General features: G+C 37.6%; 6 protein-coding genes and 1 long non-coding RNA gene across 15 annotated transcripts; 4 read left to right on the top strand and 3 right to left on the bottom strand.

Annotated features, from left to right (window-relative positions):
• Positions 1-523: 523 nt before the first annotated feature.
• Positions 524-1,444, top strand: LOC124342972. 3 transcript variants are annotated; one of them, XR_006919047.1, is made up of 4 exons: positions 525-597; positions 663-791; positions 1,124-1,208; positions 1,318-1,444. It is a non-coding gene; the product is annotated as an uncharacterized LOC124342972 (long non-coding RNA). The 3 variants fall into 3 exon arrangements; XR_006919046.1 differs by having other exon boundaries at positions 524-597; positions 790-791; positions 1,124-1,444; XR_006919045.1 differs by having other exon boundaries at positions 1,124-1,444.
• Positions 1,445-1,525: 81 nt separating this feature from the next.
• Positions 1,526-9,456, bottom strand: LOC124342563 (bumetanide-sensitive sodium-(potassium)-chloride cotransporter-like). Of its 3 annotated transcripts, none has more exons than XR_006918911.1 (30): positions 8,974-9,456; positions 8,712-8,903; positions 8,405-8,659; positions 8,170-8,341; positions 8,013-8,108; positions 7,932-7,950; positions 7,630-7,870; positions 7,454-7,568; positions 7,252-7,391; positions 7,084-7,189; positions 6,928-7,028; positions 6,630-6,867; positions 6,450-6,571; positions 6,246-6,381; positions 5,981-6,192; positions 5,677-5,918; positions 5,398-5,609; positions 5,192-5,321; positions 5,023-5,132; positions 4,843-4,957; positions 4,636-4,772; positions 4,469-4,580; positions 4,066-4,385; positions 3,660-3,792; positions 3,472-3,532; positions 3,214-3,289; positions 2,898-2,972; positions 2,529-2,755; positions 1,927-2,056; positions 1,526-1,862 (listed from the first exon to the last, which is right to left on the bottom strand). XR_006918911.1 is itself a non-coding variant. In XM_046795555.1 (23 exons), the coding sequence occupies exons 1-23, from the start codon at positions 9,076-9,078 to the stop codon at positions 4,250-4,252; spliced, it is 3,444 nt and encodes a 1,147-aa protein (XP_046651511.1). In that variant the 5' UTR covers positions 9,079-9,456; the 3' UTR covers positions 3,985-4,249. The 3 variants fall into 3 exon arrangements, 1 of the variants encoding a protein (XP_046651511.1); XR_006918912.1 differs by having other exon boundaries at positions 2,529-2,606; XM_046795555.1 differs by lacking the exons at positions 1,526-1,862; positions 1,927-2,056; positions 2,529-2,755; ... (2 more) ...; positions 3,472-3,532; positions 3,660-3,792 and having other exon boundaries at positions 3,985-4,385.
• Positions 9,457-9,886: 430 nt separating this feature from the next.
• LOC124342577 (bumetanide-sensitive sodium-(potassium)-chloride cotransporter-like) lies at positions 9,887-15,109 on the bottom strand. The gene is made up of 23 exons (XM_046795578.1): positions 14,950-15,109; positions 14,386-14,484; positions 14,117-14,308; positions 13,883-14,039; positions 13,729-13,824; positions 13,643-13,661; positions 13,319-13,556; positions 13,150-13,264; positions 12,942-13,081; positions 12,770-12,875; positions 12,609-12,700; positions 12,311-12,548; positions 12,130-12,251; positions 11,931-12,066; positions 11,658-11,869; positions 11,352-11,593; positions 11,149-11,288; positions 10,951-11,068; positions 10,786-10,895; positions 10,612-10,726; positions 10,417-10,556; positions 10,247-10,358; positions 9,887-10,171 (listed from the first exon to the last, which is right to left on the bottom strand). The coding sequence occupies exons 1-23, from the start codon at positions 14,995-14,997 to the stop codon at positions 10,036-10,038; spliced, it is 3,123 nt and encodes a 1,040-aa protein (XP_046651534.1). The 5' UTR covers positions 14,998-15,109; the 3' UTR covers positions 9,887-10,035.
• A 678-nt stretch (positions 15,110-15,787) lies between these two features.
• Positions 15,788-19,154, top strand: LOC124342639 (WD repeat-containing protein 76-like). 2 transcript variants are annotated; one of them, XM_046795704.1, is made up of 14 exons: positions 15,788-16,027; positions 16,222-16,335; positions 16,394-16,722; positions 16,786-16,857; positions 16,917-16,976; positions 17,045-17,116; positions 17,173-17,333; positions 17,388-17,675; positions 17,734-17,906; positions 17,964-18,048; positions 18,112-18,253; positions 18,325-18,524; positions 18,581-18,690; positions 18,748-19,154. In XM_046795704.1, exons 1-14 carry the CDS (start codon positions 15,992-15,994, stop codon positions 18,904-18,906), a joined length of 2,001 nt encoding a protein of 666 aa, XP_046651660.1. In that variant the 5' UTR covers positions 15,788-15,991; the 3' UTR covers positions 18,907-19,154. The 2 variants fall into 2 exon arrangements, with proteins under 2 accessions (XP_046651660.1, XP_046651661.1); XM_046795705.1 differs by having other exon boundaries at positions 15,789-16,027; positions 17,734-17,867.
• A 129-nt stretch (positions 19,155-19,283) lies between these two features.
• Positions 19,284-21,021, top strand: LOC124342802. 3 transcript variants are annotated; one of them, XM_046795975.1, is made up of 6 exons: positions 19,284-19,543; positions 19,609-19,826; positions 19,899-20,173; positions 20,237-20,311; positions 20,375-20,512; positions 20,569-21,021. In XM_046795975.1, the coding sequence occupies exons 1-5, from the start codon at positions 19,363-19,365 to the stop codon at positions 20,493-20,495; spliced, it is 870 nt and encodes a 289-aa protein (XP_046651931.1). In that variant the 5' UTR covers positions 19,284-19,362; the 3' UTR covers positions 20,496-20,512; positions 20,569-21,021. The 3 variants fall into 3 exon arrangements, with proteins under 3 accessions (XP_046651931.1, XP_046651930.1, XP_046651929.1); XM_046795974.1 differs by having other exon boundaries at positions 19,286-19,547; positions 19,613-19,826; positions 20,584-21,021; XM_046795973.1 differs by having other exon boundaries at positions 19,287-19,547; positions 19,613-19,826.
• A 312-nt stretch (positions 21,022-21,333) lies between these two features.
• LOC124342813 (alkylated DNA repair protein alkB homolog 8-like) lies at positions 21,334-22,793 on the top strand. 2 transcript variants are annotated; one of them, XM_046795990.1, is made up of 5 exons: positions 21,334-21,552; positions 21,609-21,760; positions 21,816-21,968; positions 22,031-22,381; positions 22,559-22,793. In XM_046795990.1, the coding sequence occupies exons 1-5, from the start codon at positions 21,449-21,451 to the stop codon at positions 22,594-22,596; spliced, it is 798 nt and encodes a 265-aa protein (XP_046651946.1). In that variant the 5' UTR covers positions 21,334-21,448; the 3' UTR covers positions 22,597-22,793. The 2 variants fall into 2 exon arrangements, with proteins under 2 accessions (XP_046651946.1, XP_046651945.1); XM_046795989.1 differs by having other exon boundaries at positions 22,499-22,583.
• Positions 22,794-22,888: 95 nt separating this feature from the next.
• On the bottom strand, positions 22,889-25,865 carry LOC124342640 (hormone-sensitive lipase-like). The gene is made up of 7 exons (XM_046795706.1): positions 24,528-25,865; positions 24,296-24,467; positions 24,041-24,229; positions 23,827-23,976; positions 23,626-23,765; positions 23,440-23,565; positions 22,889-23,374 (listed from the first exon to the last, which is right to left on the bottom strand). The coding sequence occupies exons 1-7, from the start codon at positions 25,644-25,646 to the stop codon at positions 23,288-23,290; spliced, it is 1,983 nt and encodes a 660-aa protein (XP_046651662.1). The 5' UTR covers positions 25,647-25,865; the 3' UTR covers positions 22,889-23,287.
• Between the last annotated feature and the right edge of the window lie 176 nt (positions 25,866-26,041).

Below are 26,041 nucleotides of genomic sequence, written 5' to 3'. Positions count from 1 at the left end.
GTATGTTTGTAAGAGAGATATGTAGAGGGGGGGGGGGGGGGTTCTTTCCCCGACATTTTTTGTCATATAAATGGTAATTTCCGCTCGTATTAAGGGTATTAAATGTAAATTTCTTGCGTGGTGAATTTAGAGGTAACAAAGCTTTCATGCTTGCAAGAATGCAATTCCATCTGATCATGTGATCTCAAACAGTAGGTAGTAGTTAACTTTAGTTATGATTTAATTCTATGAAATTGGCCCTGTAGACTAAATCATGATTGTTTACTGTATTTCGTGCCCATTACATCCGTTTTGTCGTCAATAAATGATAATTGCATCCAAATCCATATGCACGTACACCGCCGTAGTACATGCTTGCGAGTCGCAAACAAAGTATTATTTAAACGTTTCCTTTTTCTAAAGCTAGATGGCTTTACCCTTTGATCATTTTCGTCTGTCAAATTAGTCGTGTGTCCAACAGGTGGCGGAGACGCGCGAGTGGCGGTTCTGCCTGCAGGCGGCATGAGTGACGCTATCCAGGTAGAGGTAGAGCAGGAGAGGACGTCGAATCGAATTGTCAATGAATGCTCACTCTACAACAAAATTAAAATTAAAAAGGTAATTGATGTAGTTATCATTTTAGTTTGCTGTGTGTAGAGTATTTATGTGTGGATCTAACTCAGCCTTTTTCTATTTCCACTTGGCCAAATCATCTGATAACATGTCTGGCTGTCTGGCTTGACTGCTGTCCTGCCGAATGCTACGTGTACCGGCCGTACGTCTCATCCTATTCTGAATACTTGACAAAAGAAGTAATTATGTTTGTGTTTTTCATTTTCTATCTAGAAGGCTAAAGATTTAGTTTTTGGTGACCAGAAAGTAGATCCCTTTGCTTTAGTGTTGAACTTTGAACAATGAAGTGTGGTTTTATAGACACTATGGACCTATGGTTTTACGTTTGCCATCCATTGTTTTGAACTTTCAATAGTTTTTTTTATTGATGGACTTTGATAAAAATTCCAGATCCGTTTGTAAAATTTCAGATGTAATGAGAGACTACATAGTTTAACTTTATTCCTGTCTTGGTGTAGTTTTACAAGATAGATATCTGTTTGAGTAAAGTAATTATGAAATTGTCAAATAGGTTCCACAGCCAGGTGAAGTCTGAGCTTTTGCAGTGCTGTCTATCATGCTCGTGGTCTCGTTGCAACCAGCTGGTGAATGGTGTGGTGAGCTACTTCCATGCAGTCTGTGGGGCTGACCTTGATTGCAGGTAACTTTTATAACACAGAACTTCACTTCAGCCATCCAATCCAGTTCTTGCATCCAATTGTGTAGACTGCACAGAACTCTCATTTATAGCTTTGCTGTGAATTTCATCAACATGTCTAATAACTGAAGTCCAACAAGGTCTTATCTTATTTAGTTTGTTTTAAAAATTTGACATGACAAAAAAGAATTTTAGTTGTTCGTCAAAAGTCAATCAAAGGTTGACGAAAACGTTTTTTTTTTGTATAAAAATTTTAATATGTTACTAGAAAAAAAATAAATCGTACAATTTTTATTTAGATTTCATTTTCGTAATGTTTCTAAAAACAACGACAGATCAATTAGCATACGACAGGATCGTGAAAACTATAATAAGCATTTTGTACGAATGAGTTTAGGTAGTCACATTATGTACACCTTATTTATGTTCTAAAATAAATGAAACATTTTGTAAATCTTTCAACGAACATTTGTCGTTAATATTTGCCTGTTGTGCGACATTTTTCCTGATGGTCACTACGTTAAAAGTGAGTTTCGGAATTCCAAACTCTTCACACCGGGTGCACTTTTTCAATGTGGAAGATTACCAAATGAAAGGGAATAAAGGAATAGTTCTGAACAAATCGATCCAAATGTTTTAACAATTAGTAGCAATATTAATCAGATTTATTCAGAAACCTTTTATTGGCCAAAGCTTAATGATGCAACGTCGAAGATTTCAAGTCAGCAGAATCCTAAATATTAACTAACAATCGAGAGCATAATTGCAATTTTAGTTCCGTCTTCACATATTAGTGATCGCGAAGGCCTGTAAACAGAAATAAATAATCAAGATTTGTGCAAACGCAAAAAACAAAATCCCCTCAGAAACAGAACGACAATCTATCAATTGGCTTTCGGCAGATTAGTCTGAATTGAGTTTTGCATTAAGCCTATGAAGGCAAACTGCAACCCGCAGATTATACTCAAAAAGCAAGCTACAGAAGCAGTTCCAATCGGATAGAAGTCTTCGCCTAATCCGAATGGACATCTTGGGACTAACGACGCTCCATCCAATACCCTTTCTATTCCCCTGCGCCTTTGCCCAAAGGCTGCCCGGCTAGAGCATTCCTCCAACAATGAGAAAAGCCTCCTCTCAGACCTTCCCGAGGGTTGTAGTGAGTAACAATGTACCCTGTTAGTAACCCCCAAACGCGGGATTACCGTAAGCCAAGACAGAAAGAGTTTAAATCATCACAGGGAATGATAAGAAATGGCTTCTACTAGCATACACAACTTACGCACGGTCGAGACGAATCACCAGTAACCGCGAGATGTTTACACATTGCAGCAACGCCGAGCTCCAACACTAGGATTCTCTGTATAGAAACAATAATATCAATTAACGCTAGATGATCAAAAACACTGTAGGAACACTTAAATTTGTTACTCCTCAAAACGACCAGTCCAGGTCTGTGATAATAATCGCATATGCAAGAAACCCTGCAAAAGAATAACCATGATCCAACTTGCAGTTGATCTTGTTGTGTGAACAGAAGGGAAACCAAATTTAAACAGCTGATATGAACAAGACAATCAGCAAAACATGTGAAAGCACAACCACAAACAAACTTGTCCACTATAAAATACAATTCTGAAGTAGTGATTACCTAAGATATTGACAGGCTGTTACAGTTGAAACTCCATACAGGGTGACTGGCAATCACACAATTAGTTGTGGAGCACTGCAATCAAATAACACACTTGTAAATACATCCATGAATAACATCCCAATACAAAATTATAATGAAATCAGTAGTCACCAAAATAGTTTACATCACTAACAATCATTGGCCTGGACACAGAATTTATTTTGTCATCATGAATGTTAAATTAGTTAGCCATAGAATTTGGAAATAGTACATACCAGCAGGACTGCATTGGCCAAACATTAACACCTCTAATTTCATATGAGTTGATTCTGACCTGATTCAAGCTTTTCTGTAGTAATCCAGCCATCAGGCTGAAACAATGAGCAATTTCATATAACTTTTTCAACACCCTGAAACAGAAATTATAGTTAATAATACAATACATCAGCAATCAATTTGTCTGAACTATGTAACTAAAATCAGAGTCATGCATGTCTAATTTTGAAGTTGACTTCACAGTGCAACATTGTGCTAATCAGAAAGAACTATCATCACTGCGGAGAGCTGTCACAAAGTTTCAGCTACTAATTACTTTAAAATGGACATGGTGAAATATATCGATCCAATTTCGTACGGCGTACCCAGCACACATTCTGTAACAAGTAAAAATTCAATAGACTCCATCAATTATCATTCAAAACCACAAAAAAGTGAGAACGTGTGAAGCATACCACATAGATAGCATTCGAATAAACAAATTAAATGAGCAAGATAAATTACCTGTCAGGCATTTTCAGGTTTCAGCTTCCAGTTTTCCACGGATCCACACACCCGTAATGCTACTCGTTAGACTACTGAACGCTTCCGATTCCGAAGCATTTTGGCAAGAAGAATGACTGAAGAGTGTAATAGACTAATAACGAGTAATGACGTCATTTTATAGTGCAAGCTGGGAAATTCGCGCGTTAACGGCTAACAAGAGATCGCCAGATCGGATTTTTTTTAATGAATTTCCATCAAACGAATTTAAAATTTTTGTGTACTTACACTATTTAGACTTAAAAAGATATTAATTTCGGAAATAAATTGCAAATGTACAATGCGATATTTCGAAATCAAAATTCTTTTATTTTCTAAAAATATCTGACAACTCTGATTTTCGGTTTTACAACTTTTTCGTCTTAACTTTTCGATTTTTCGCTGGTTCCTTATTGCTTTTCGTCGTGTCTCGTGTGTTAGGGTTCTTGACAAGATTGTATGAAAACAAAAAAATAAAAAAAGGACAACAATTCTCTAATGTGAGATGTACGTAAATGTACATGCTGGCCATTCTAACAAAACAAGTGCTCACAATTTTATCGGTCAACCTTTCAAGAATAAAATGTCAAAACAGATGTTTGATTTCCGCGGACGAGCATGAACGGAGGCATATTAGCAGTGAGTGTCTCCAACCAAGCCATGTAAAGTGGGGCACTAAAGTCTCCTTTTCGGAGTATTGGTAAGGTCCTGATTTTTTTAACACAATATAATATAATTAATTAGCATTGTTGTACAGCGGTAAAAGAGGATGTGAGAAAAAACTTCCTTACATAACTACCAAGTTGGAATCCGAGGAATGATCCTGGAGTAACTCTCTCAATCTGAGGTAACGATCAGTTCTGTACTGAAAAGTTTCAAGTTCTCTTTCTTTTATGTGGTTTCCTATTACCAAAAATTTTAATTAGACCATGTAAACATAAATTATTGAAGAACAAACCTTCTCCTGATTGTCGGAAGGGTCGAATCAGGCTATCAAACCACTCTTTGGTTTTGCTTTTCGGTGCTGCATTAGCGTAACTAATAATAACTAGATCTGAATAATCAATTCGGAATTTGGAGAGCAATACCGTCATTCTAAATTTAAAAAAGGAGAGAAAATTAAACTAAAGGTTAGTGATGCTGGCAGTCCAATAGAAATTAAGACCCTTTATGCTCTTTTTCCAATTCTTGAACACCAGACGCCGTGCAGAAAATGCGCAGTTTAGTCTCTGACCAATTGGACCGGCTATTGATCAGAACAGGTAGAAGCAGTGTCAAACCTATTCAACAAAGAATAAAGATCAATCAGTAAAACACGTTGGGGAATTATTATTCTCCTACGTACCTCCATCGTCGCTCAGCCACCAGACATCAATGGTGTCCTTTTTCTGTTTTTTCTGGAACAAGATTACTCTATTCATTAAACTCTTTGGCAATTCGTTTCCTTTAGGGTCTCTGTGGAGTAAAGTTTAATGTTCTATAGTGAGAAAAACAGGAGTTACTAATCCTTTTACCTAAATGTGATGGCCTGCTTTTGCTTTTTCTTGCTTTTCTTGTTTTTCGTGACACCAAGCACCACAGTTCGGCTGCCTTCTTCCTGAACTGTGGACTCAACTGCTGATTCGCTGATACTCGAATTTCTAACTAAAGTAAAAGAATACTACATTTATTCACGCCATTGCCTTATTGATTGGTTGACAATCAAAAAGAGTTACAGTACTTGATGATGAGATGTCTGTTGGGGTTTCCGATAAATTGCTATCACTGATCACTGAGTTTTCCCGTCCGAATGATGGGCGGCTTGTTGACTCATAGGTTTTCTCGCTAGATTTATTCAGAATAACTTCGTCTATGTCTCCCAAAATTTCAGAACAATCGAGGCCCTCTTGTAGTCGAAGGATGGCCACACCCACATTCATTTCGAACCCAGTACTAGAAAAGAATATTGAGGTTTCTGTTATTCAATTTTTGTGCAGCATTTCATGCAACGTTCACTTACTGTATAGTCAACACATATTCATCCAATGTTTTTTTGTCGCAGGTTGCCCAGTTATTTTTGTAGCCCATCATAAGAATGTTGGGCTTCACTTTACCAACGCCAGAAAGGCCCAACAATACTTCAACGCCTGTGTGGAGATTCACGTTATCGACAACGGAACAGAATCCCTTGATGTTGGTGAATCGCAGGTATCGATAAGCTTTTTGTTGTAGATTGGAGCGCATTTCAAATGTTAATCTTTCCTGTTGATCAGTCAGAATTAGTAAAGCCATATATTGAATTAGAGGTTTTAAAACGTCCATACCTCGACAACATTACCGCAGACCATCAGGGAATTATTTTTACAGATGAGATAGGCAAAGTCTACCAGAGCTGGGCGAGTGTTGGGGAGTCCCGTTAGTACCAAAATTTGTGGCCTGTAATTCTTGACGTGTTCCTCTATGTGAACGAGTTGTTGAATACTATTCAGAGCGGCGCGATAGGTCTGTGCTTGAGTAGATGATCCCCAGTTCACCTCTTTATAAAACGTAAAAGATGTTGTAGAAAAGTTTTGGTTTGATTTGTCTTACCAGGTTTTCGGTAGAGAACTAACAAATAAAAAAACAGGACGACAGCTATTGTTATCATTGCTATAGGTAGACTGACGAGGATCATGGAGACGATTGACAGAATGCCCGTCAAGAGACTAAGCCAAGTGTTGTAATACTAAACTTGCGAAGAGATCGTTATAATATTTGAAATGATTTGTTATTTTAATTTTGAAACCCGCCTACCTTAAAAGTCGGTCGCCATCCGATTGGTTTGACCAAGCTGATGTGGAACGTCGAAAAATTCATTAGGGCGAACGTGGCGAGAAAGAAATCCGAAATCAGTAAGGCGATCATGTCCAATTTAGCTGAAAAATTTTGCAATGGATTAATTTGAACAAAATAATTGGTTTTCGTTAACTATACCTATTAGAATGAAAGCCACTGATAACAGGAAAGTAAAAGCAATTGCGCGTAATGGCTGCTTTGATTTCCCATATCCCTTTCCCATAAAGCCCATCATCCAATAGGGATAGAGATTATCAGCCGCCATGGCTTCGATGAGAGCCGGGCAAGAAACAAAATCCGAGAGAGCTGTACTAAGTGTAGCCGAGATGCAACCCAAATAGTTGAGCGGAGCGAAGGCAGAGACCAAAGACATCGCCTGATTTGATTTTGGACAACAATTATACATTATTTCAAACATTCCTAAATTCGAGCATACCTGATAATCGTAATTCAGGCCACTTTTACAATTAGTGCCGTTTGTAAAAGAGGTGCAGTTTAAATAGGTTCCATTGGCCAAGTCAACAACTCGTCCAGTAGCTGCGAATATTTTAAATTGATTACCACGAAGCTGATTTTAATTTAGTTATTGTACCTTGTCGTGCTACTGTTACTGCACAGATGACGGCTACTCCAGCGTAAACTATGCTGCAAAGGATGATGGCCCATATCGTTCCTTTGGGGATAGCTGAATTAGGGTTCTATTTCGAATTTAATTATAAGCATTAAACTATTTGATGAAGTGTGACAGGAATCGTTTAACCTTCAGGTCACCGGAAACATTAGCCCCGGCAAGAATTCCGATGCAGGCCGGAAAGTAAACGGAAAACACGGAAATGAAATTCTGCATTTGGCCATCAGTGACGAAGTAGTTTGAATTCCAGTTCTCTTTCAGTAATTCCACTGTGATACATTTATAAAAATTTAATAAAATTGCTTAATTAATTTGATTTTTAGGTATTTACTGCTGTAACCGATAAATCCTTGTGCTTGTTCCAATTCGTCTGAAGGACCCATAATGCTTCCAGCAAGGAAATTTGAGAGGGAAATCAGCATAATGAGTAACATGATGTTTTTCATCTGTCCCAGGTATAGTAAGTTGTCAATTAAAAATTAAGAAATTTTTGTAATATTTCAATACCTTTGTTTCGTAATAAGATCCAAGACCGCAGACAGTGCAGATCAAGAATATGGCGACGACACTTATGATGCGGATGTCGTTGTCACCTCCGTCCACGATGATCATTCCTCCCCCGTATGTTTTCATCATATCCAACACGGTTTGAGCGAAACCAACTGTATTGAGGGCGCAATCCATCGCGTTGGCGATGATAAAGATGATGCCGATTGATCCACCAAATTCTGGGCCCAATACTCTTGACCTATATAATTTCTCAAAGTAAGTTCATTTCATTCTCGGTATTCTTTGAACAAGTAACTCACATCACGAAATAAGTGCCACCTGAATAGGACAAAGAAAATATCAATGTAAGAATTAATTGTTTTGGTTAAAATGGATTTTACCTCCGCCGATCTCTCCATTGGTTGATATGGCGGACATGGACAAGGCCGTCACCAAAGTGATGAACGTCGAAATTCCGATAATAACCAAAGTTTCGCCTAAAAACATTCATTTGATTTGATCAATTGAAGTTAATGCAAATAGAAAATGTTAGCTCACCTATTCCTGCTTGCGCCACTACCCATGAAAGACGTAAGAAAAGCATAACACCCCAAATGCTCATCATGTTTCGAATTAAAACACCCTCTATCCATCCAAATTTGACAGGTCCCCCCACATTGTCTTTAGCAATGTCCTCTGGTAGTTTAGGGCCTCCTTCCTCAACTTCTACCTGTCAGGGAAGAAAATGTAAACAATACCTTACGGTAGACCAAGTTCCATGATAAATATTTACCTCACTAAAATCACGTAGTAATACTTCTTCATTGACTACAGGCGTCGTGGGACTGCACAGTTCGTGTAAACTGGGTCTGGCTCCCGTTTGCCTCTGGTAAGTCATGCGATAATTGTCGATATTCGGTATGACATCACGACTCATGTTTCGCACTAATTGGCGCAACGAAGCAGCCGAAGCCTTCCCTTTCTGAATCAAAGTTGGTGGTCCCGCTTCTGCATGTTCTAAGTTGCTGCCATTCGTTATGTGTCTTGACTGCGAAACAATTTACTATCGGCTTGTAGTTATACATTGAACGGGTCATTACCTCTTTCATTTCAGTCAGATCAGTCACGGAAGGTATTTCGTGCAATGTTGGTAAAATGTCTGTCTGACTCGTTCGATAATTTGTGTTTATTTTAGGTGTCAACTTTCGAGCACGGACCGTATTACCTGGCGGACCAGGCACATCAGTCGCTGTGTACACCTTTTTCTTGCCGGATTCATCGCCTTCCGCTGACTGTTAAATTACCAACATCCACTAATTGAAGTAAAGTATGAATTTGTTTATTTCTTTGCTTTATACTCACGTTTTCAAATGCTGGATTATCCATTGCTTGTCTTTGCTTCCTGGACGCTGGAAGTATTATTTCCGTGTGTTTTTCTTGGGATTCGTCGTTTGTTATTTGGCTCATTGATTTGAAAAGTGTGGGCTTATATAACTTTGCCAGTGACGCGTGTTAAGAATTCGGAAACGAGAGTATCTGTTCAAATCTAGCCGATGCTTCGTTATGGCACCAATCAAAGATAGTTATGAATTTGAGATGTTTTATAAAAACAGGTGTTGCATGACAAATTTGAAAAGTAGTTCTTTCATTAAAGATCTATACGTCAACGAGTCGTATTTTGGCACGGAATCCTTTTCAAAATTATAGCGACGTCATCCTTTCCAACTGAAATTGCTACCCGATTGAATAAGCATCAAGCGTTCGAAGCTATTTTTAAATCGTGTTGTTATTATTGCCACATTTGGGTGACGTTCGAATCTGAGATTTTATTAGTGGACTGGGTAGAAACCTTAATAGAAATTCCCATCTTGTCGGCAGTGACGTCCGCATTTGTGATAGGGATCGTACTGCCAATAATTGCTGGGAGAAAACTTGCTAGGGTATGCCCAGCACGTTGAGGAATTACCGAATCAACTAGTAAGGGGAGATGCCATACGTGTCTAGGGTTTTTGATCAAACTAAAAGTAAACTGACTGCTACACCGTGACTAGGATTTCTTCCCACGACTGCGTTATTATTTGCTGTCTATTAAAAAAACTTGTTTTTATAGATAAACTATATTACTTGTGTAAGCTTTTAAGCGCGTATTTGTTTGAAATCTCATTACCAATTATTGTTTTAGGATAGATGAAGTACGAGTCTCGGGTCATCTATTCATATAGTTATAGGCTATCTACAAACTGCTACACAGGAATTTCTTCTTACAACTTTTTGGTTAAACAATTAATTTTTCTGAAAGAGATTCTTTTTAAACCCAATGAAAGAATTCTATGAAAATACTTGAATAATTTCTGGATTTTCAAGGTTTTATTTGAAGAATTTTAATCAAAACCAATTTCATGATCAGTATCTTTTTAAAGGTTCTCAAGAATAAATGGTCAACACAGATGTTTGATTCCCGCGGACGAGCATGAACGGAGGCATATTAGCAGTGAGTGCTTCCAACCAAGCCATGTAAAGTGGGGCACTAAACGCTCCTTTTCGGGGTATCGGTAAGGTCCTGTTTGTAATTTATTTCAAAGTTAGCATCGCTTGATTACTAAAAAAATAGGTCAACATTTTTTTAGCTACTCACATAACGACCAAGTTCGAGTCCGAAGAGTGATCCAGGAGTAACTCCCTCAGTCGGAGGTAACGATCTGTTTTATATTGGTAAGCTTCGAGTTCCCCTTCCGTTATGTGAGGTCCTGTAAAAGACATTTTTAGTTTATTGTTGTTTCAATAGGTTCAGTTGAAACTGAGTACCGTTAGTCCCTGGTTGTAGGAAAGGTCGAATCAGGCCATCAAACCACTTTTTTGTTTTACTTTTGGGAACTTCGTCAACGTCAGTAATTATCACTAGATCGGAGTAATCGATGCGAAATTTGGACAGCAAAATCGCCATCCTAAATTGATTATTTTATTAGGCAATCCTTTCTCAAATAGAAATTTGATTCATACCCTTTCTGTTCATTTTCCAGTTCGTGAACACCAGACGCCGTGCAGAATATTCTTAATTTAGTTTCCGACCAGTTCGATCGTCTGTTAATAATGACCGGTAGAAGTAGAGTCAATCCTGCAATCGTAAAATGCCATAAATCAAAGATACAATGTAATTAGGTTTAAGTCAAATACCTCCATCGTCACTTAGCCACCAGATGTCGATTGTATCTTTCTTCTGTTTTCTTTGGAATAAGATAATGCTGTTGAGTACGCTTTTTGGCAGTTGGTTTCCAGCAGGGTCTCTGTAAAGACACAATAGTTACGAAAGTAAATCTAGGATTGTGTTTGGCGATGTACCTCAAAGAAATTTTCTGTTCCAACTTGTTTTTCTTTTTCTTCTTGTCTTTCTTGGTCCCTCCTTCCTTAGCGGGTCGAATTTCAATTTGAACTGTATTAGTAGACACTACGGTTTCGATTGTCACATTTGGTTGTCGTAAATGTATAAAGGAATTTATTTTATAGCGTAGCAGCAGAGTAGAACCTATTTTGGCTTACCATTAACTGCGGAATTTTCTTTGGCCTTTTTGGTAGGAGCTTTCAAAATCAAATCGTCGATGTCGGCAATTATTCCCGAGCAGTCTAATCCTTCTTTGAGACGAAGGATGGCCACAGACACGTTCATTTCGAATCCCGTACTGGTAAATTTTTAATCATTGTTAACATTTATTTAAAAAATTAATTGAGCACGTGAAACTAACTGTATAGTCAACACGTATTGATCCAGTGCATTTCTGTCGCAGGTTAACCAATCGTTTTTGTAACCCATCATCAAGATGTTGGGCTTCACTTTTCCGACTCCGGTGAGACCCAGCATAGCAGCCACGCCCGTGTGAAGATTTGAATTATCCGCAACGGAACAGAATCCCTTGATGTTGGTGAATCGCAGGTATCGATAAGCTTTTTGTTGTAGATTGGAACGCATTTCAAATGTTAATCTTTCCTGTTTTGATCGGTCCGATTTAATTAGTAAAGATATTGCATTAAAGGTTTTAAATCGTCCATACCTCGACAACATTTCCGCAGACCATCAAGGAATTATTTTTACAGATGAGATAGGCAAAGTCAACCAGAGCTGGGCGAGCGTTGGGGAGTCCCGTTAGAACCAAAATCTGCGGCCTGTAATTTTTGACGTGTTCCTCGATGTGAACGAGTTGTTGGATACTCGTCAGAGCGGCGCGATAGGTCTGTGCTTGGGTAGATGATCCCCAGTTCACCTCTTTGGAAAACCATCAAATGTATTAGTTCCTATGTTGTGAACTCACAAATTGTTTCCTTACCTGGACTTCGGTAAAGAACGACCAAGTAGAAGAAGAGAACAATAGCTATCGTTATCAACGCTATGGGAAGACTGATGAGGATCATGGATACGATTGACAAGAGGCCCGTCAACAGACTCAGCCAAGTGTTGTAATACTATAGGTAAAAACACATTATTATGCTTATTGTTTAAGCTTCAATCAGGTTAAGTCTAATTACTTTAAACGTAGGTCGCCATCCGATAGGTTTGATTAAACTAACGTGAAATGTCGAAAAGTTCATCAGGGCGAAAGTGGCGAGGAAAAAGTTGGAAATGAGTAGCGCAATCATGTCAAGTTCGGCTGAGAAATGCACTAAATGTAAGAAACATGAAAAATAATTGATCTTAATTATGAATTACCAATAAGTACGAAGGCTAACGCCAACACGAAAGTGAAAGCAAAGGCCCGGAGTGGCTGTTTTGATGGTCCGTATCCTTTCCCCAAAAATCCGACCATCCAGTAAGGATAGAGCTTATCCGCAGCGATGACTTCGAGTAATGCCGGACAAGAAACAAAATCTGAAAGGGCTGAACTTAAAGTGGCGGCAAAACATCCCACGTAGTTGAGAGGAGCAAACGCAGAGACTAGCGCCATCGCCTATTTGATCAAATTGTTACGACTTACAGTTTTTATCATTGCTCTGGAAAGTTTAATTACTTGATAATCATAGTACAGTCCATAATTGCATTCGATTGTTTCATTGCAATTCAAGTTTGTACCATTTTGCAGGTCCTCGACAAACCCAGTAGCTGTCAGGTAATGAAATAATGTTGAGATTTTAATTTAGTAATTTTTTAGTTTATGAAGTAACAATTTACCTGCACGGGTAACCGTGGCAGCACAAATGATAGCTACTCCGGCGTAGGAAATACTGCATATAATAATGGCTAATATCGTCCCTTTGGGAATAGCTTTGTTTGGGTCCTAATTTTAAAAAAAGTGAAATATTATACTGTACTAATCTTTGAATTGTTTTGTGTTTCAGTATACCCTCAAGTCACCAGAAACGTTAGCTCCGGCGAGGATTCCGATACTGGCCGGAAAATAGACGGAGAAAACGGAAATGAAATTCTGCATCTGTCCACTGGTAATGGTGTAAGATGGTTTCCAGTTTTCGTTGAGCAAATCAACTGCGATTCAAAAATTGTTTACCATTTAGTACTTTTAAAATGAAGAATTTTGTAATGTTAATCCATACTGCTATAGCCAATGAATCCTCTTGCTTCTTCCGCCTCGGAAGATGGCCCCATTATACTCCCAGTAATAAAATTAGTTAACGAGGCCAACATGATGATAAACATGACATCCTTCATCTGTTGATAGAAATGATTTAATTTGAATAAGGTAAAATTGTATAAAAGTTTAACCTTTGTTTCATATTTTGCTCCAAGACCGCAGATTGCGCAAATGAATATCAAAGTGAGGGTGCCGATGATCCGAATGTCGTTCAGTCCTCCATCGACAATAATTACTCCGCCGTATTCCATCATCATGTCCTGCACGGCTTGAGCGAAACCGACGACGTTAAGAGAGCAATCCATCGCGTTGGCGATAGCAAAGATGATTCCGATGGATCCACCAAACTCTGGACCCAATATTCTCGACCTATTTTAACGGTAAACATATTTTCATGTTTTTTCTTAATTTTTTTGCAGTATATCTTTTAAATCATTTTAAACGGTATGATTTACATTACAAAGTAGGTTCCACCTGTTAGAAGCGAAAATTGTGTTAAGTAACAGGTAACAATATTTTTTGTTTGTTATCAAGTTCGTACCTCCTCCTATTTCTCCGTTGGTTGATATGGCGGACATGGATAAAGCCGTTACCAAAGTGATAAAGGTTGAAATTGCAATGATAACCAAAGTTTCCCCTATATTTTTAATTCTTTCATTAATTACTTATAACCAATTTATTGTAATAAGAATTACCTATTCCCGCTTGTCCCACCACCCAGGAGAGCCTGAGAAAGAGCATAACACCCCAAATACTCATCATGTTGCGGATTAAAACTCCTTCGATCCAGCCGAACTTGTCGCGGTTTGAATTATCCTGATTGGTGGGATCCGCTCTCTTCTCAACTGGGTCCTTCCATTTTATTAAACAATTAAATTTTTTAATCGCCATTTTAAAGATGTGAACCCACTGCACCAGTTGGCAGTTACCTGGCCATTTCCAGTAGGATCGTATAATTCCGGCAGTGTTGGTCGAGTTAATGAATGTTGAGTCTTGTAACCTGTTCGATAGTTGTCGATATGGGGTGCAGCATCACGACTGATTTTTCGACTTGGATTTGCGGTGAAAGTCATAGAAGCAACCGATGTAATAGTGTCTGCCGGATGGTTTCCATTGACAGGCTGTAGGAACACACATGCAGGAAACACATCATTAAAGAGTATTGATTTGTTTTGTGTCAGATCATTTTCGTCCTTACATCATTTGCGCTGGTGTCCATGACGACGCCGGATGTGATTGTGGCCAGCGTAATCCGTCGGTGGTTCTCGACCTTCCTTACCGAACTTTTTCGTCTTTCCTAGTGCAATAAATTCGATTAATTAGTCAAGTTTGTCATTCGCGCAAATTTGTAAAAGTTACAGCGAACCAAAAGGTCCAATTTGAGTTATGAATCCAAGTGCATCGTTATTTATGCCATGTGTGTCTGTAGTTATCAATTAAATGTACATAATTTATCTTCCCTGACAACCACTTGATTTATTTTTCATACGTTCAAAGTTTGTGTTGTTTTTCTACCACGATTAGAATGATAACATCTTTTGCTCTTTGCACTCTTGCTTATACAGGGTACTACTGTTTATCAAACTGGGTTAAATTAAAATTCGGTTAGAAGTTACTTTAGATTTTCGCACAGTGTGTCAACGCATTAATGCTATATTTAAACCGAAAGTGAATACTTAATATTTTAGTTAAGAATAAATATATTCCCTTTCAGTCTTACACACATTATCTTTAAAAATTGTCGGAATCAAATTGGCATTACCTCGAGTGAAGATTTAGAAACACTATTTTCAAATGCCTCATTATCCATTTTGCAATTTAAGCTACACTTAAGTTAAATAAAGTTTTTCACCAGGAGTAAAACACCCAATCTTTTAAGGTCGGTAGGTGAATTGACATTAACAGTTAACACCTTATGTAACCCTAGATATTGTTATTAATCAAAGATCACCGAATGGCTGAAATGGTTTTTGTAATCAATATCTGGTTATCACTGTATACTAGATGTTTGGTTGTCAAGAAGTGGAGCGTGTAGGGTTCAAAGTCAATCAACTGTTTACGAATTGTTATCACTTTGTCATTATGTAGGTCAAAAGCGAAGCACAGATGCACCTAAAATTGTATGTTGCTGTGTAATTAAAGGTATTATCATCGTAACGAAGCTGAAATAAGAAATAGTTGGCTTGGATTAATGTTATAATCAAGCTATACTATGCATGATGTGTGGTATGAATTGTCACGGCGCTTTAATTCATTAATTTCGCTTTGAAAACTTAAATGAAAAAATTATCTTTTTTTTAAACAAATAAAACAGAACAATACCAAACAAACAAAAATAATGAGGTTTGGTAGGTTTTTCCATGCCAATTAGCATATTTTTCTCTTTCGTACCCCCACCCCTGCCGGAATTTTGGTCCCACGTCCCATTTTACTGTCCAGTTGTCCACGAGGAGAAGCCGGAAGAAACTAGTAGAAAAAAGATTAACCGAAAAGAAGGGCGAAGAAAGGGATCCCATCCCCCCCTCCCAAATTAAACTGTCACGAGTTTACGACACATGGCAGCAGTGACTTAGAGATTTCGCGTTTACCAAATTCACCGAGATTTTGTCTACTTAATTTTAAATGTCATAACTTGACTAATAGAAATTATAGAGACGAGGGTGTTCAAGTTCATCCAGATTCCAGCAGCAGACCGATTCAGACCGTTGAAACTTTTCTGAATCGGGACATCAGACGTACACACCCGCTAGAGGGTTTCATCTGCATTTTGAAACTCCTTTGTCTCAGAAACACTTCAGTTGTTGATGAGTGCTTACGTGACGAGGAGGAAACAATTTTCTGTAAGTTTTAATCGGTTTAAATTAGATTCCACAAGTCTACAACGCACGCAAGTCTGTACAAATGAAAATGAAACAATTAATTTTCAATTGTAAGATAGATAATTGAATTATGTATTGTCTTCTAGCCAAACTTTATCATGTGTCATACAATTTTTGTTTTCACATTTTTTAATAATGTACTTCGTGATTTTAAGGGTGACATGGAGGATTTTATTGATGTGAAGGTCGGTGATCGTATTGAAGAAAAGAATATTCCTCTTGGAAGTCCTGAACAAAATAATCGAAGAGTAATTGTAACCAGGTCAAAGGTATTCTTCAAAGCCGGTATCTTGTGATAATGTGTTTTTAATATTTGTTGTTTCTTAGACAAACAACTTGGCTGCATCGAAACAATTGCCCTGCTTTTCCTATGAACTAAACAGTGCCAAAAGAAGTGGAAAACCAAGGCGCAATGCAGCAGTTGCCAAAAAGCGATCCCATGCTGAGGTGGATGATGAGGAAGTAGTAAAATCTCAACCAGCAAAAAAGAAAAATAGAGGGATATCTGAATATGAACTCGAAGTTCAGAAGAATATTGAGGAAAGGAAAAAAATGTTTGAAATGCTTAAGTTTGGTGATGCCAAACAAGAGTTTCTAGATGTGCTCCCTAATCAAAGAAAAAGAAAGGTGGATGAAGTTAAAGAAGATATTGATGAGTATTACAACAAATTTAATTTAAATCTCGACTCTTCTCTAATATGTGTGTATGTAATCAATAGGAATGACGTTCCAGTCAAACGCGGTCGACCGAAAAGCGGGGAGAGTCGACCTAAAAAGGCGAAGGTTGAAAAGTAAGTTATAAAATACCAATAGCGACAGTTAGCATTTCCGATGTAATATGTTTATACAGGAAGAAAAGTCTTCCAGCTAGGACGTCATCAAGGGTGCGAAAATCAACAACATTTTATGGGTATTAGATTTATTTAATTTAGTATTGTAGATAATGGAATTCTGAAATAAGTGTCGTTTTAATGCTAGCCTACAAGAAAACGAATCGATCGCTTCTAGCCCGTCGGATTCTTCAGTTTCGGACTCTTCCATGCTGGATGTGTAAGCGAGATTTATCTGTCGGATCAAATAATTGGCTAATTTCAGCTTATTTCTAGGTCGAACGAGTCTTTGCTAGAGATGTGTAACCAACCTTGCAAGATGAAGCTGCGCTCAAGAAGGAACCGTGATAAAGTAATTCGAGTGACGGAAGGTTCCACAAAGGATGACTTAAAATCTGATGATATGTTTATCAACGAGTTTGATTCAAATGCAACAGGTAATGCTTGTGAATTACTTTGAATTGACCACTCTTCAGGTTAAATCTTTATAGGTGCCACAATGACACTGAAAAATACGTATGCTGATCAAAGCTCAGTTGATGAATCTTCAGATTTTGTCAGAGGAATAATTCCGTTCTTGGAAAATGGCGATTCCTATGAAAGGGTGTCGATGCCGAACGACTTGCAAGAGTTTGTACAATTGATGAAGACTTTACAATTATCCGATGATGGCATTTCTAGTCTTTCTTCAACTGGAAATCGTATGATTACTTCAATGACATGGCATCCAAATCCTACGAGGTTGATTCTCGCCTCAGCTAACGTTTCTGGAACTCTAGGCAGGATTTTTAATTTGATAATCTTTCAGTGGTTGAAATAATATTTTTGATTTCACAGGGTTTTGGGATATCGACCATGAGACTGATTTCCGAAGAAGTAGAGCTTTTGATGTCCACAATTCTCGTGTGACTGGCTTGTCGTTTGATAAATTCAATCCGTTGCGGCTATTTTCTACGGGACATGATGGATTTGTACGTCTTTTAGATTTCCGTTCCGAAGTTTTTGATGAGGTTTTGCTTAAGCTAAATGTGCTTATTTATGTTACTTAAACTCGTCCTCTTTTTTAGATTTACAATACTTCTGAATCTTCAAAAAATGTATTTCCTACCTGTCACCTGCAGAAAGATCCATCAACGCTGATTGTGTCACGAGGTTAGCCAAGTATACTTGGTTTGAATGTTTTACAGTATTTAATGCTTTGCGTTTTGTTTTAAGCCGACGGACAAGTGGTGACTGTTGACATGCGTATTTTGCCAACCATTGGAGAACAGCGATTTAAATGTTTCAACGGAAAAATTGTCGGTCTTAGCCATCACCCATTGAATGAGAATCTCATAATGGCCGGTTCTGTTAATGGGTACGTGCACAAACTATGCAATTAATTTAATTGGCGAAATTCTATTGTTTTTTTTTTGTTTTTTTTTACAGTGAAGTAGGCGTCTTTGATCTGCGCAATGTCCAGCCAAATTTGTCGGACATTGACGGATTCACCAATCCAGTTCTAAGTTTTCCATTGATTGGTTCTCGGATTAGTGGTTCTTTCTTTTCTCCATTGGCCGGCGAGTATGCCTTAATAACCGGAAAGAATGTTGTTGAAGTATACGACCTTCATGAAGGGGTTGCCAAACGTATTTTTTTTTTATTATAAATTTGTTTTAAGTCAAGCGCTAAATATTTTTCTTAGGTTTAACAAATTGGAATTCAACGCTCTCTCAAAGGAATACCGTACTGAGCCGTGCCATTTGGCATCCACTCCGTGATGATGTATGTATTGCTACCGGATCAGACGAAAGTGTAAGTGTAACTTGATAAGCATGATTTTTAAACTATTTACAATTGCGAATATTTTAGATTGACATGTTGAGTGTCCCAAATTGTGAAATTCTTCATAGTTTTGAAAAACGAGAAACTTCTGTTAGCCCGATTGTCAATGTTTTTCATCCATCCGCCTCTGTTTTAGCTAGTGGATGCAGTCGAATTTATGTCCATCGTCCTCCTGTTAGCAGTTAATTTTTTCCCCTTTAATTTGTATTGTTTGTTTTTTAAAAGCTTAAGCTTCCCTCGTCCGTGTTTTTAAAATGCAATTTATGTTGTTGAGTTCAATATCTCAATGTTAATTCCCTCTTCTATAAAGACTGAAAGCCATATCTCGAGTTTATTCACGGTTTAATTTTAAATTCTGACAAAAGTGAACTTGAGGGGCCATATGGTTTTAACTGTTTTTTTTTTTGCAATTTAATACAGATAATTTCTTTCAATGGTACTATTTTAAAAACTTGTATAAAAAATTAAAAATACAATAAATGTGTACGAGGTAAGTCCGTTGAGCTAAATCGAATAGTTCACGTGACAACTTATTACACACTCGCTAGAGGGATTTTTTTATTGGGTATACGTGACGTTGACGTTTTTGCAGTAGACCGACGTTAGCATAATGAATGTATAGTTTCTGATCTTATACCGAAAATGAATAAAGCTATAGAGATCTCAGAATATGAACTCGAGATACAAAAAAATATTGAGGAAAGGAAAAAAATGTTTGAAATGCTTCAATTGAACAGTGCCAAACAGGCATTGGTCGATGTAACGGTCAAAGTCAAACCGGTTAAAACCTCCAAACGTAATTTGGAAATCGATAGTTTTTCTGAAGGGTAAATATACAATGCAATTAGATAGATAATATATTCATTTTAATAATCAGTAAATTTTCACACAGCGCAAGAAAGTTGCCCAATAAAGGAAAGAGTACTCAATTCGGTGTGAAGAAACATTGGTATGAGTTGAGTATAATGATGTTTTACAAATTTTCCGAAGAAACCAAAAAAGTCCAACCTCATGGCAAACAAGATGTAATTGGTTCATGCATATTTTGTGGAAAAGAAATTACAGGTCAGATCATTTTGATTAGGAATTGGAAAAATCACCTTCAGGTTGCTTGTTTGGTTCTGTGTTTGCATTATAATGGATAAGTAATTGTTAAATCATCTTAATTTTATTACCAGAATTGTCATCAAGACATTCCAGAATGGAAAGAATACATTAAAAAAACTCTAGAAATAAAGGAGCAGAGAAGGAGAAACTCATCTGGTTTGGTACCTTCATCTTTTATGTCAATGCAGAAACAAAGAGTACAACATACACTGGGATCCCATACATTATCCCCACAGCCTCTACTTAGGATGTCCACCACCCACTGTTTAAAAGAAGTAAGAGATATGACGTCAAGTCCTTCTCTTCAGGAATCTTTTAAGCAAAGAAAGACATCACCCCTTCTGTCGTAATTATAGTTAGATAACGACAAGAAATAACAATTTTAATGGCGCCATATTTAATTTTCTAGCTTAGCCCTTAAAGAAGAGTCTGTTGCCTTTTCCCGACCGGATTCTACTATATCTGAATGCTGCATGATAGAAGAGTTAATTTTACCCAACTGATAATTTTATGCTTTATTTATTATTTAATTGGTTACCACATCCAGGACTGTTTTGCCGAACGTCAAGTCCGACTCGTCGTCAATTCATCGCACAATACAGACTCGTGGACAAAGTAAAAGACTTGGAGCCCTTCAAGTTTCGAAGACTGGCCACTTGTTCAGTTGAACTGTTTATTTATTGAGGTGATTTAGCTATCATTGTAAAAACAAGTATAGTTTCTTCAATTTCTTTTTTCTAGGAACTTTTTGAGTAGTACGCTATGAACGTACTCCATGGATGGTCAAACGCCGCAAGATGAAAGTTTTCATTAATTTTTTACGTAGGCCCCCCCGTCCCAGATTTTACCGTTAAAGGCAGCGCCCACTTTGTTTTTTCTTATAAGGAATTAAAACATAAACTGTGCCATATTAAGTAGTGCTTTAACTGATTTGTTCTTTCAGAAAAGTTCCGCTCCAATTCGGATGATTGTACCACTCTTTATTCATATCGTAGCATATATTTGTGTGTATCTTAGTGTGACTGTATCAAAGGATGATGGGCAAACACGGTTAATCTGTAGAATGACAAGTTGTGCGCAAAAGATTCTGGCCATCCCCAAATTAATTCACTCTTTCAATAATTGTCACTTGGTGAGGAGATAATCATTTATTGTTATAAACCTTTCCATGGAGCTCATAGGTTCCGAAATCGACGTAGTAAGATTTATTCACTGATTTTTACATTTAATTTTCTAGCAATTAGCCCGTTATCTAATGCTTCATTTTTCAGTACTTGAGTTTTCTGGAAAAATGTATTAACCCTTCATCCAACCCTTCATCGTCTAGTAACTTTGTAGGATTGTTAGCACACTTAACGGTTAGTTAAAAACTCACTGGTGTAATTGTGTTTGTAATAAGTGATTTTTTAATTTTCATCAGTCATCCGGATCCGGATGACTGGTTTCATCAGATTTTGCCGCCATTTTATATCAAGTTCCATTTCTCAGACGTCGTATTTCTGTAAATATGACACCTCAGCATTGTTGACAACAAGTGTCGAAAACGAAAACGACAGAACTCAAAATTTTTCATTTAGATTTTTTTATTTTTAGTTGTTAGTATTCTTTCTCAACATCCTTCATGGAAAATTCAGCAGTTTTTTCAGAAGAGGCAGCTGATGAAATCGAAAAAAACCATGTATTTCACGTTTACGAACAAATCTCTGATCATTTCAGTGAAACCAGGTATGATCATAAGGAAATATGAAATGTTCTCTGTCCAACTAACGATTGTTGCATAGACATTCGCCGTGGCCTAATGTAAAAGAGTTCATAGATAGTTTTCCTGCTGGAGCACTTCTGGTTGATGTTGGATGTGGAAATGGAAAATATTTAAATTGTTCCAAGTCCTTGTTTAGCATAGGATCTGACCGTTCAAGTAAACTGTTACAAGGTAAACTTCAGTTAAATTACACATGTGGTTTGTGCACATTTTATTGTTTCAAAAGTTTGCAGAAGTCGTGGTGGACATCAAGTTGTCAATGCCGATTGTCGTGTTTCACCATTTCGTGATGGTATAGCTGATGCTGTGATCAGTATCGCGGTGATTCATCATCTGGCAACTGAAGAACGACGTTTGCTGGCTCTTCAAGATATCAGCCGTAAATTCGCCAAATCACCAGGTTTAATGCCCAGCATCGTTTTGAACATACTTTTTTTCTAGGATTACTATCGAAAGGAGGTCGAGCTCTAGTGTACGTTTGGGCTAAAGAGCAGAAAATAGGGACGAAAAAGTCAACTTATTTGCTACAAAAGAAGAACGAAGTCTCTAGGACAGAAGAGGCGTACCCGTCAACAATCTTACCAGTGCACGAAAACCGGACAGAGTTCAAACATGCTGATGTTCTTGTTCCTTGGAAACTGAAATCGAAAACTTCCGGTAGTAAGGAACTGGATCCTGGTATTAATCCTTCCGCCTTCCTCAGATTTTACCATGTTTTCAAGGAAGGTGAATTGGACAGTTTATGTTCCAGCATTCCCAACATCTCTATTTGCCGCAGTTATTATGATGAAGGTAATTGGTGTGTGGAATTTAAGAGAGAATAACAAAAATAAAAATTTTCACTGAATTTCTGTATAAAATATTTTTCACTTACTTCTATTAACGATTTGATTTCCCTTCTTTTTTTAGCTCATGTTATTCTGGAGGTAGATATAAAATTTTTGGCGTAATTATTCACTAATCGTCTAGGTCTAGCTGGAAACCGATTCTTCGGGAGCCCAAAATAAGTTGCTGTTTCTTTAATAGTTTGGAAACGTCGATCTTTTCCATGCCGTATGGGACTGGTCTTTTCTGCTGTACCACAAGTAGCTTCATCTGACAACTATATGACGGTCTATTCAAGGTTAGTGATCTTTTTATTGTCGTATTTTCTACATGTACATAACTAGTCAACGTTTAAGAAGGTTAAATATGGTCATTTTAGAAGAAGAGTTTTATTCTTATTTATTAGAAAACTGTTTCTTCACTCCCTTCCTTTCCATCGTGTTTTTTTTTAAGCATTCGTATATTGAAACCAAGTTGAGTCAATTTTTTTTATTTGTGTGCATTGTACGTGGTTTGTTTACAGAACAGGGAAGAAGTATTTTAAAGTTTGGTAGCAATCGGAACTTGATTGTTTACATTTAATTACTTTTAATTGTTTAAGGATAAAGAGTGGTAATTTAATACACTCAGTTTATCCAGATATCCAGATTGAATAAGAAAATTTAAATTTTTTCAATTAAGGGAAGCTGTTGAGAAAAGTGTTGTTAAAGTTCCGTTGAACAGATAATTTTTTCATCCTTTTAACAACTTCTTAAAAAACGATTCTACCACGACCTAATGCTAATTTAAGGAACACTTAGTAAGGACTAGTAGAAAAGGAAACTTCTGAATAGACTACCATAGCACAACTAACACATCACAGATATTTTCCCATCATAGTGCCGCATCGCTACATTTCTTGAACAGCTCGCGAATCCTCTTGACACACAATTTTGAACCTTCCTTTGCTTCGCGACTTAGCTAAAATGAAACAGTAAAATTAGTAATTTAAATCACGTCATTAAGTTTTTAAACGTAAGTTATACCAAAGCAAAATTGAGAAATCCATGCGGAAGCCCCGGGAGAATATCGAGGCGAATATCACAACCCAATCGACGGCATCGTTTGGCGAATTCGACAGAATCATCTAAACAAGGATCTAATTCGATCGTCTAAAAAAAAAGGTTGTAAGCGGCACATTCAGTTACACAAAATCTGTTTCAGAAACTTACAAGAAGACTGATTGGAGGCATTTTCTTCAAGGCACTATCCGATGCCAAAAATGGAGACATTAAGGGGTTGCTGGAAACACGGAACAAATCCAGCTCATCTGCAGGACTATGGGCCATAAGCCTATCCAGCTGCTCAGGATCTAGAAAAAAAAATATATATGAAAACGAAGTTGATAAATTAAAAATAAATTTCTCCTTTACCGATCACAGTATTATGTTTAGTTTTTGATTCAGTTGATTCCTGAGAGGTGGTCGTATTTATCTGGTCTACAATTTCTTTAACTCTACCATCAGCTTCACTGTAGCGGCCACCGGAGTGAGAAGGCAAAATGTCAGGTTTACCAGCATAAGCTGTAAACAAAGGCCGACATAGAAACAACTTGACTATGGATGAAAATGTTTCAAATGAATTTACCACTCAGGCATCGCATCATGAATCCAAACGGAAGTAACGGATCCAGAAGACAGAGGAGTCGAGATGGAGATGGCTCAAATTGAACCAACAATGGAACATATGCCAAGAAAATCCCGTCAGGAAGGCGTAAGTTCATGTCCGAAGCCCATAATGTCGTACCTAACATGAGATTTGCACCAGCAGAATCGCCTAGCAATCCAACAGTTGATCCAATTATTCAAACCTTTGAATGAATAAGACGAATGAAATTCATACCAGCAAAAATGATCTTTTTGGCTGTTGTGCCAGCTACACTTGGGTTACGCTGGATCCAAGCATAAACGAAAAGAATTTCTTGTAGCTGGCGTGGAAAAGGATACTCGGGTGCCAACGAGTAATCAATCGACAGGATGGGAACGTCCAAGGCAACAGCCCAATGACGTAAATACTGTGAAAAAGAGAACATTAACAAATAAACAATTTTAAACAATTAGTTAACTAGACCTACAGTTTCGTGTGACGAAGAACTTTGTGCAACAAATCCCCCTCCATGGCAGTGGATGATTAAACTGTCAGAGACGGTGGCTTCAGAGTAATCGTTTTGGCCTGGCATTCCAGGTCGACCTTTGGCACTTAGTAAACGGACTTGGATAGGTGCGATTGGACCGTGAGCGCTTGGTGCAGGTATATTGACAGGCTTGCATTTCGTTGAGTCAATTTGTAGCGGTTCAGGTGGGATAAGAATAAGTTGATTTACTCTAATTGCAGGGCAAATTCGATCAGGTACTTTTTTCATCAGATCTGATTCAGCTAGGAACCAAAAGGATTTGCAGAAGTCAACCGTGGCGTATTGAGATGCGTGGACTATTCTTCTTGCGCGATGTTCAGCATCCAAAGTATACTGTGTACTCATAAATAGGCTTTTGGCTACACGCCAGAGATGAGGAGATGTGCTAAAATAGTAGTCGCTGTACCCCGCCATGATTGTCAATAAGCCCTTCAAAACACTCTCTATCGACGAACAGTATTGGAAGGCTGCATGCCTACCGTAGAAACTGTATGATTCTATGGTTCTTGCTTTATCCAGTAGCTCTTGTGAAGAGTGTGTTTCAGATGGGAACAAGCAGCGAACTCTATCCTTTTCATTCCACTCCAACAGAGTATTGAGATGTTCCAGGAATGTGTTTAAAGACACAATCATCTCATTCCAAGACTTGAGATCTTGAATGTAGGAATATTTGTACAGATTAAATACTACTTGGGACCGTTGACTTTTCACTAGATCACATAGAGATGAACATCGCTTGAACAGAGCTTCAAAAATGATTACGAAACTCCTGTACCCATTTCCAGGGGTGTCTACATCAAGGTCAAACTTGGGAGCTTCCCGCTTGATTTTGTCAAGCAATGGGGCAACTTCTTGGCATTGAGTTGCAAGTTGTTGAAAACCAAAGCAGAGAGCTTTACCTGATGTGCTAGAGTCATTAAGGAAAAAGTTGGCATTTTCTGCTGCTGCTGCAGAAACTTGTTGACTCATTTGGGAATTTTTTATAGATTTTAAACTAAAATTACGACTAAGGCAATAGTTAAACTGCCGAAAGATTGCCCTACCAATGAGAAACTGCATCGAGTGAAGAGCAACTAGAAACGAATAGAGAAACGAAAACAGGAGTTTCGACTTTAGATGGATCAAAGGGGTGATAACAGACACTGACGGTTCACGAACAAAAAACAACAAATTTTGATCGATGACAAATGAAGAGATCAAATGTCATTTCCGTTCAGTCTTTGTATGATTGTTCAACTTCCCAATTGAAACATCTGACAATGAAATGAAATGTAAAAAAATAACAAAGTGGTTTCCAGTTGCCACATTTCAATTTTAATCAAATTTCTTTATAAAAAATATACTAATATTTCTTGTAAGTCAAAATTTATTTAAATATCAAAATTATTTAGAAATAATTGATTATGAATTTATGAGTAATTTTTTGTCAAGTACTAATAATTTTCAGAAATTTT

The sequence above is a fragment of the Daphnia pulicaria genome, chromosome 6, assembly GCF_021234035.1.
Source record: "Daphnia pulicaria isolate SC F1-1A chromosome 6, SC_F0-13Bv2, whole genome shotgun sequence".
Taxonomy (NCBI): Eukaryota; Metazoa; Arthropoda; class Branchiopoda; order Diplostraca; family Daphniidae; genus Daphnia; species Daphnia pulicaria.
This window is presented reverse-complemented; position numbering and strand designations above follow the sequence as displayed.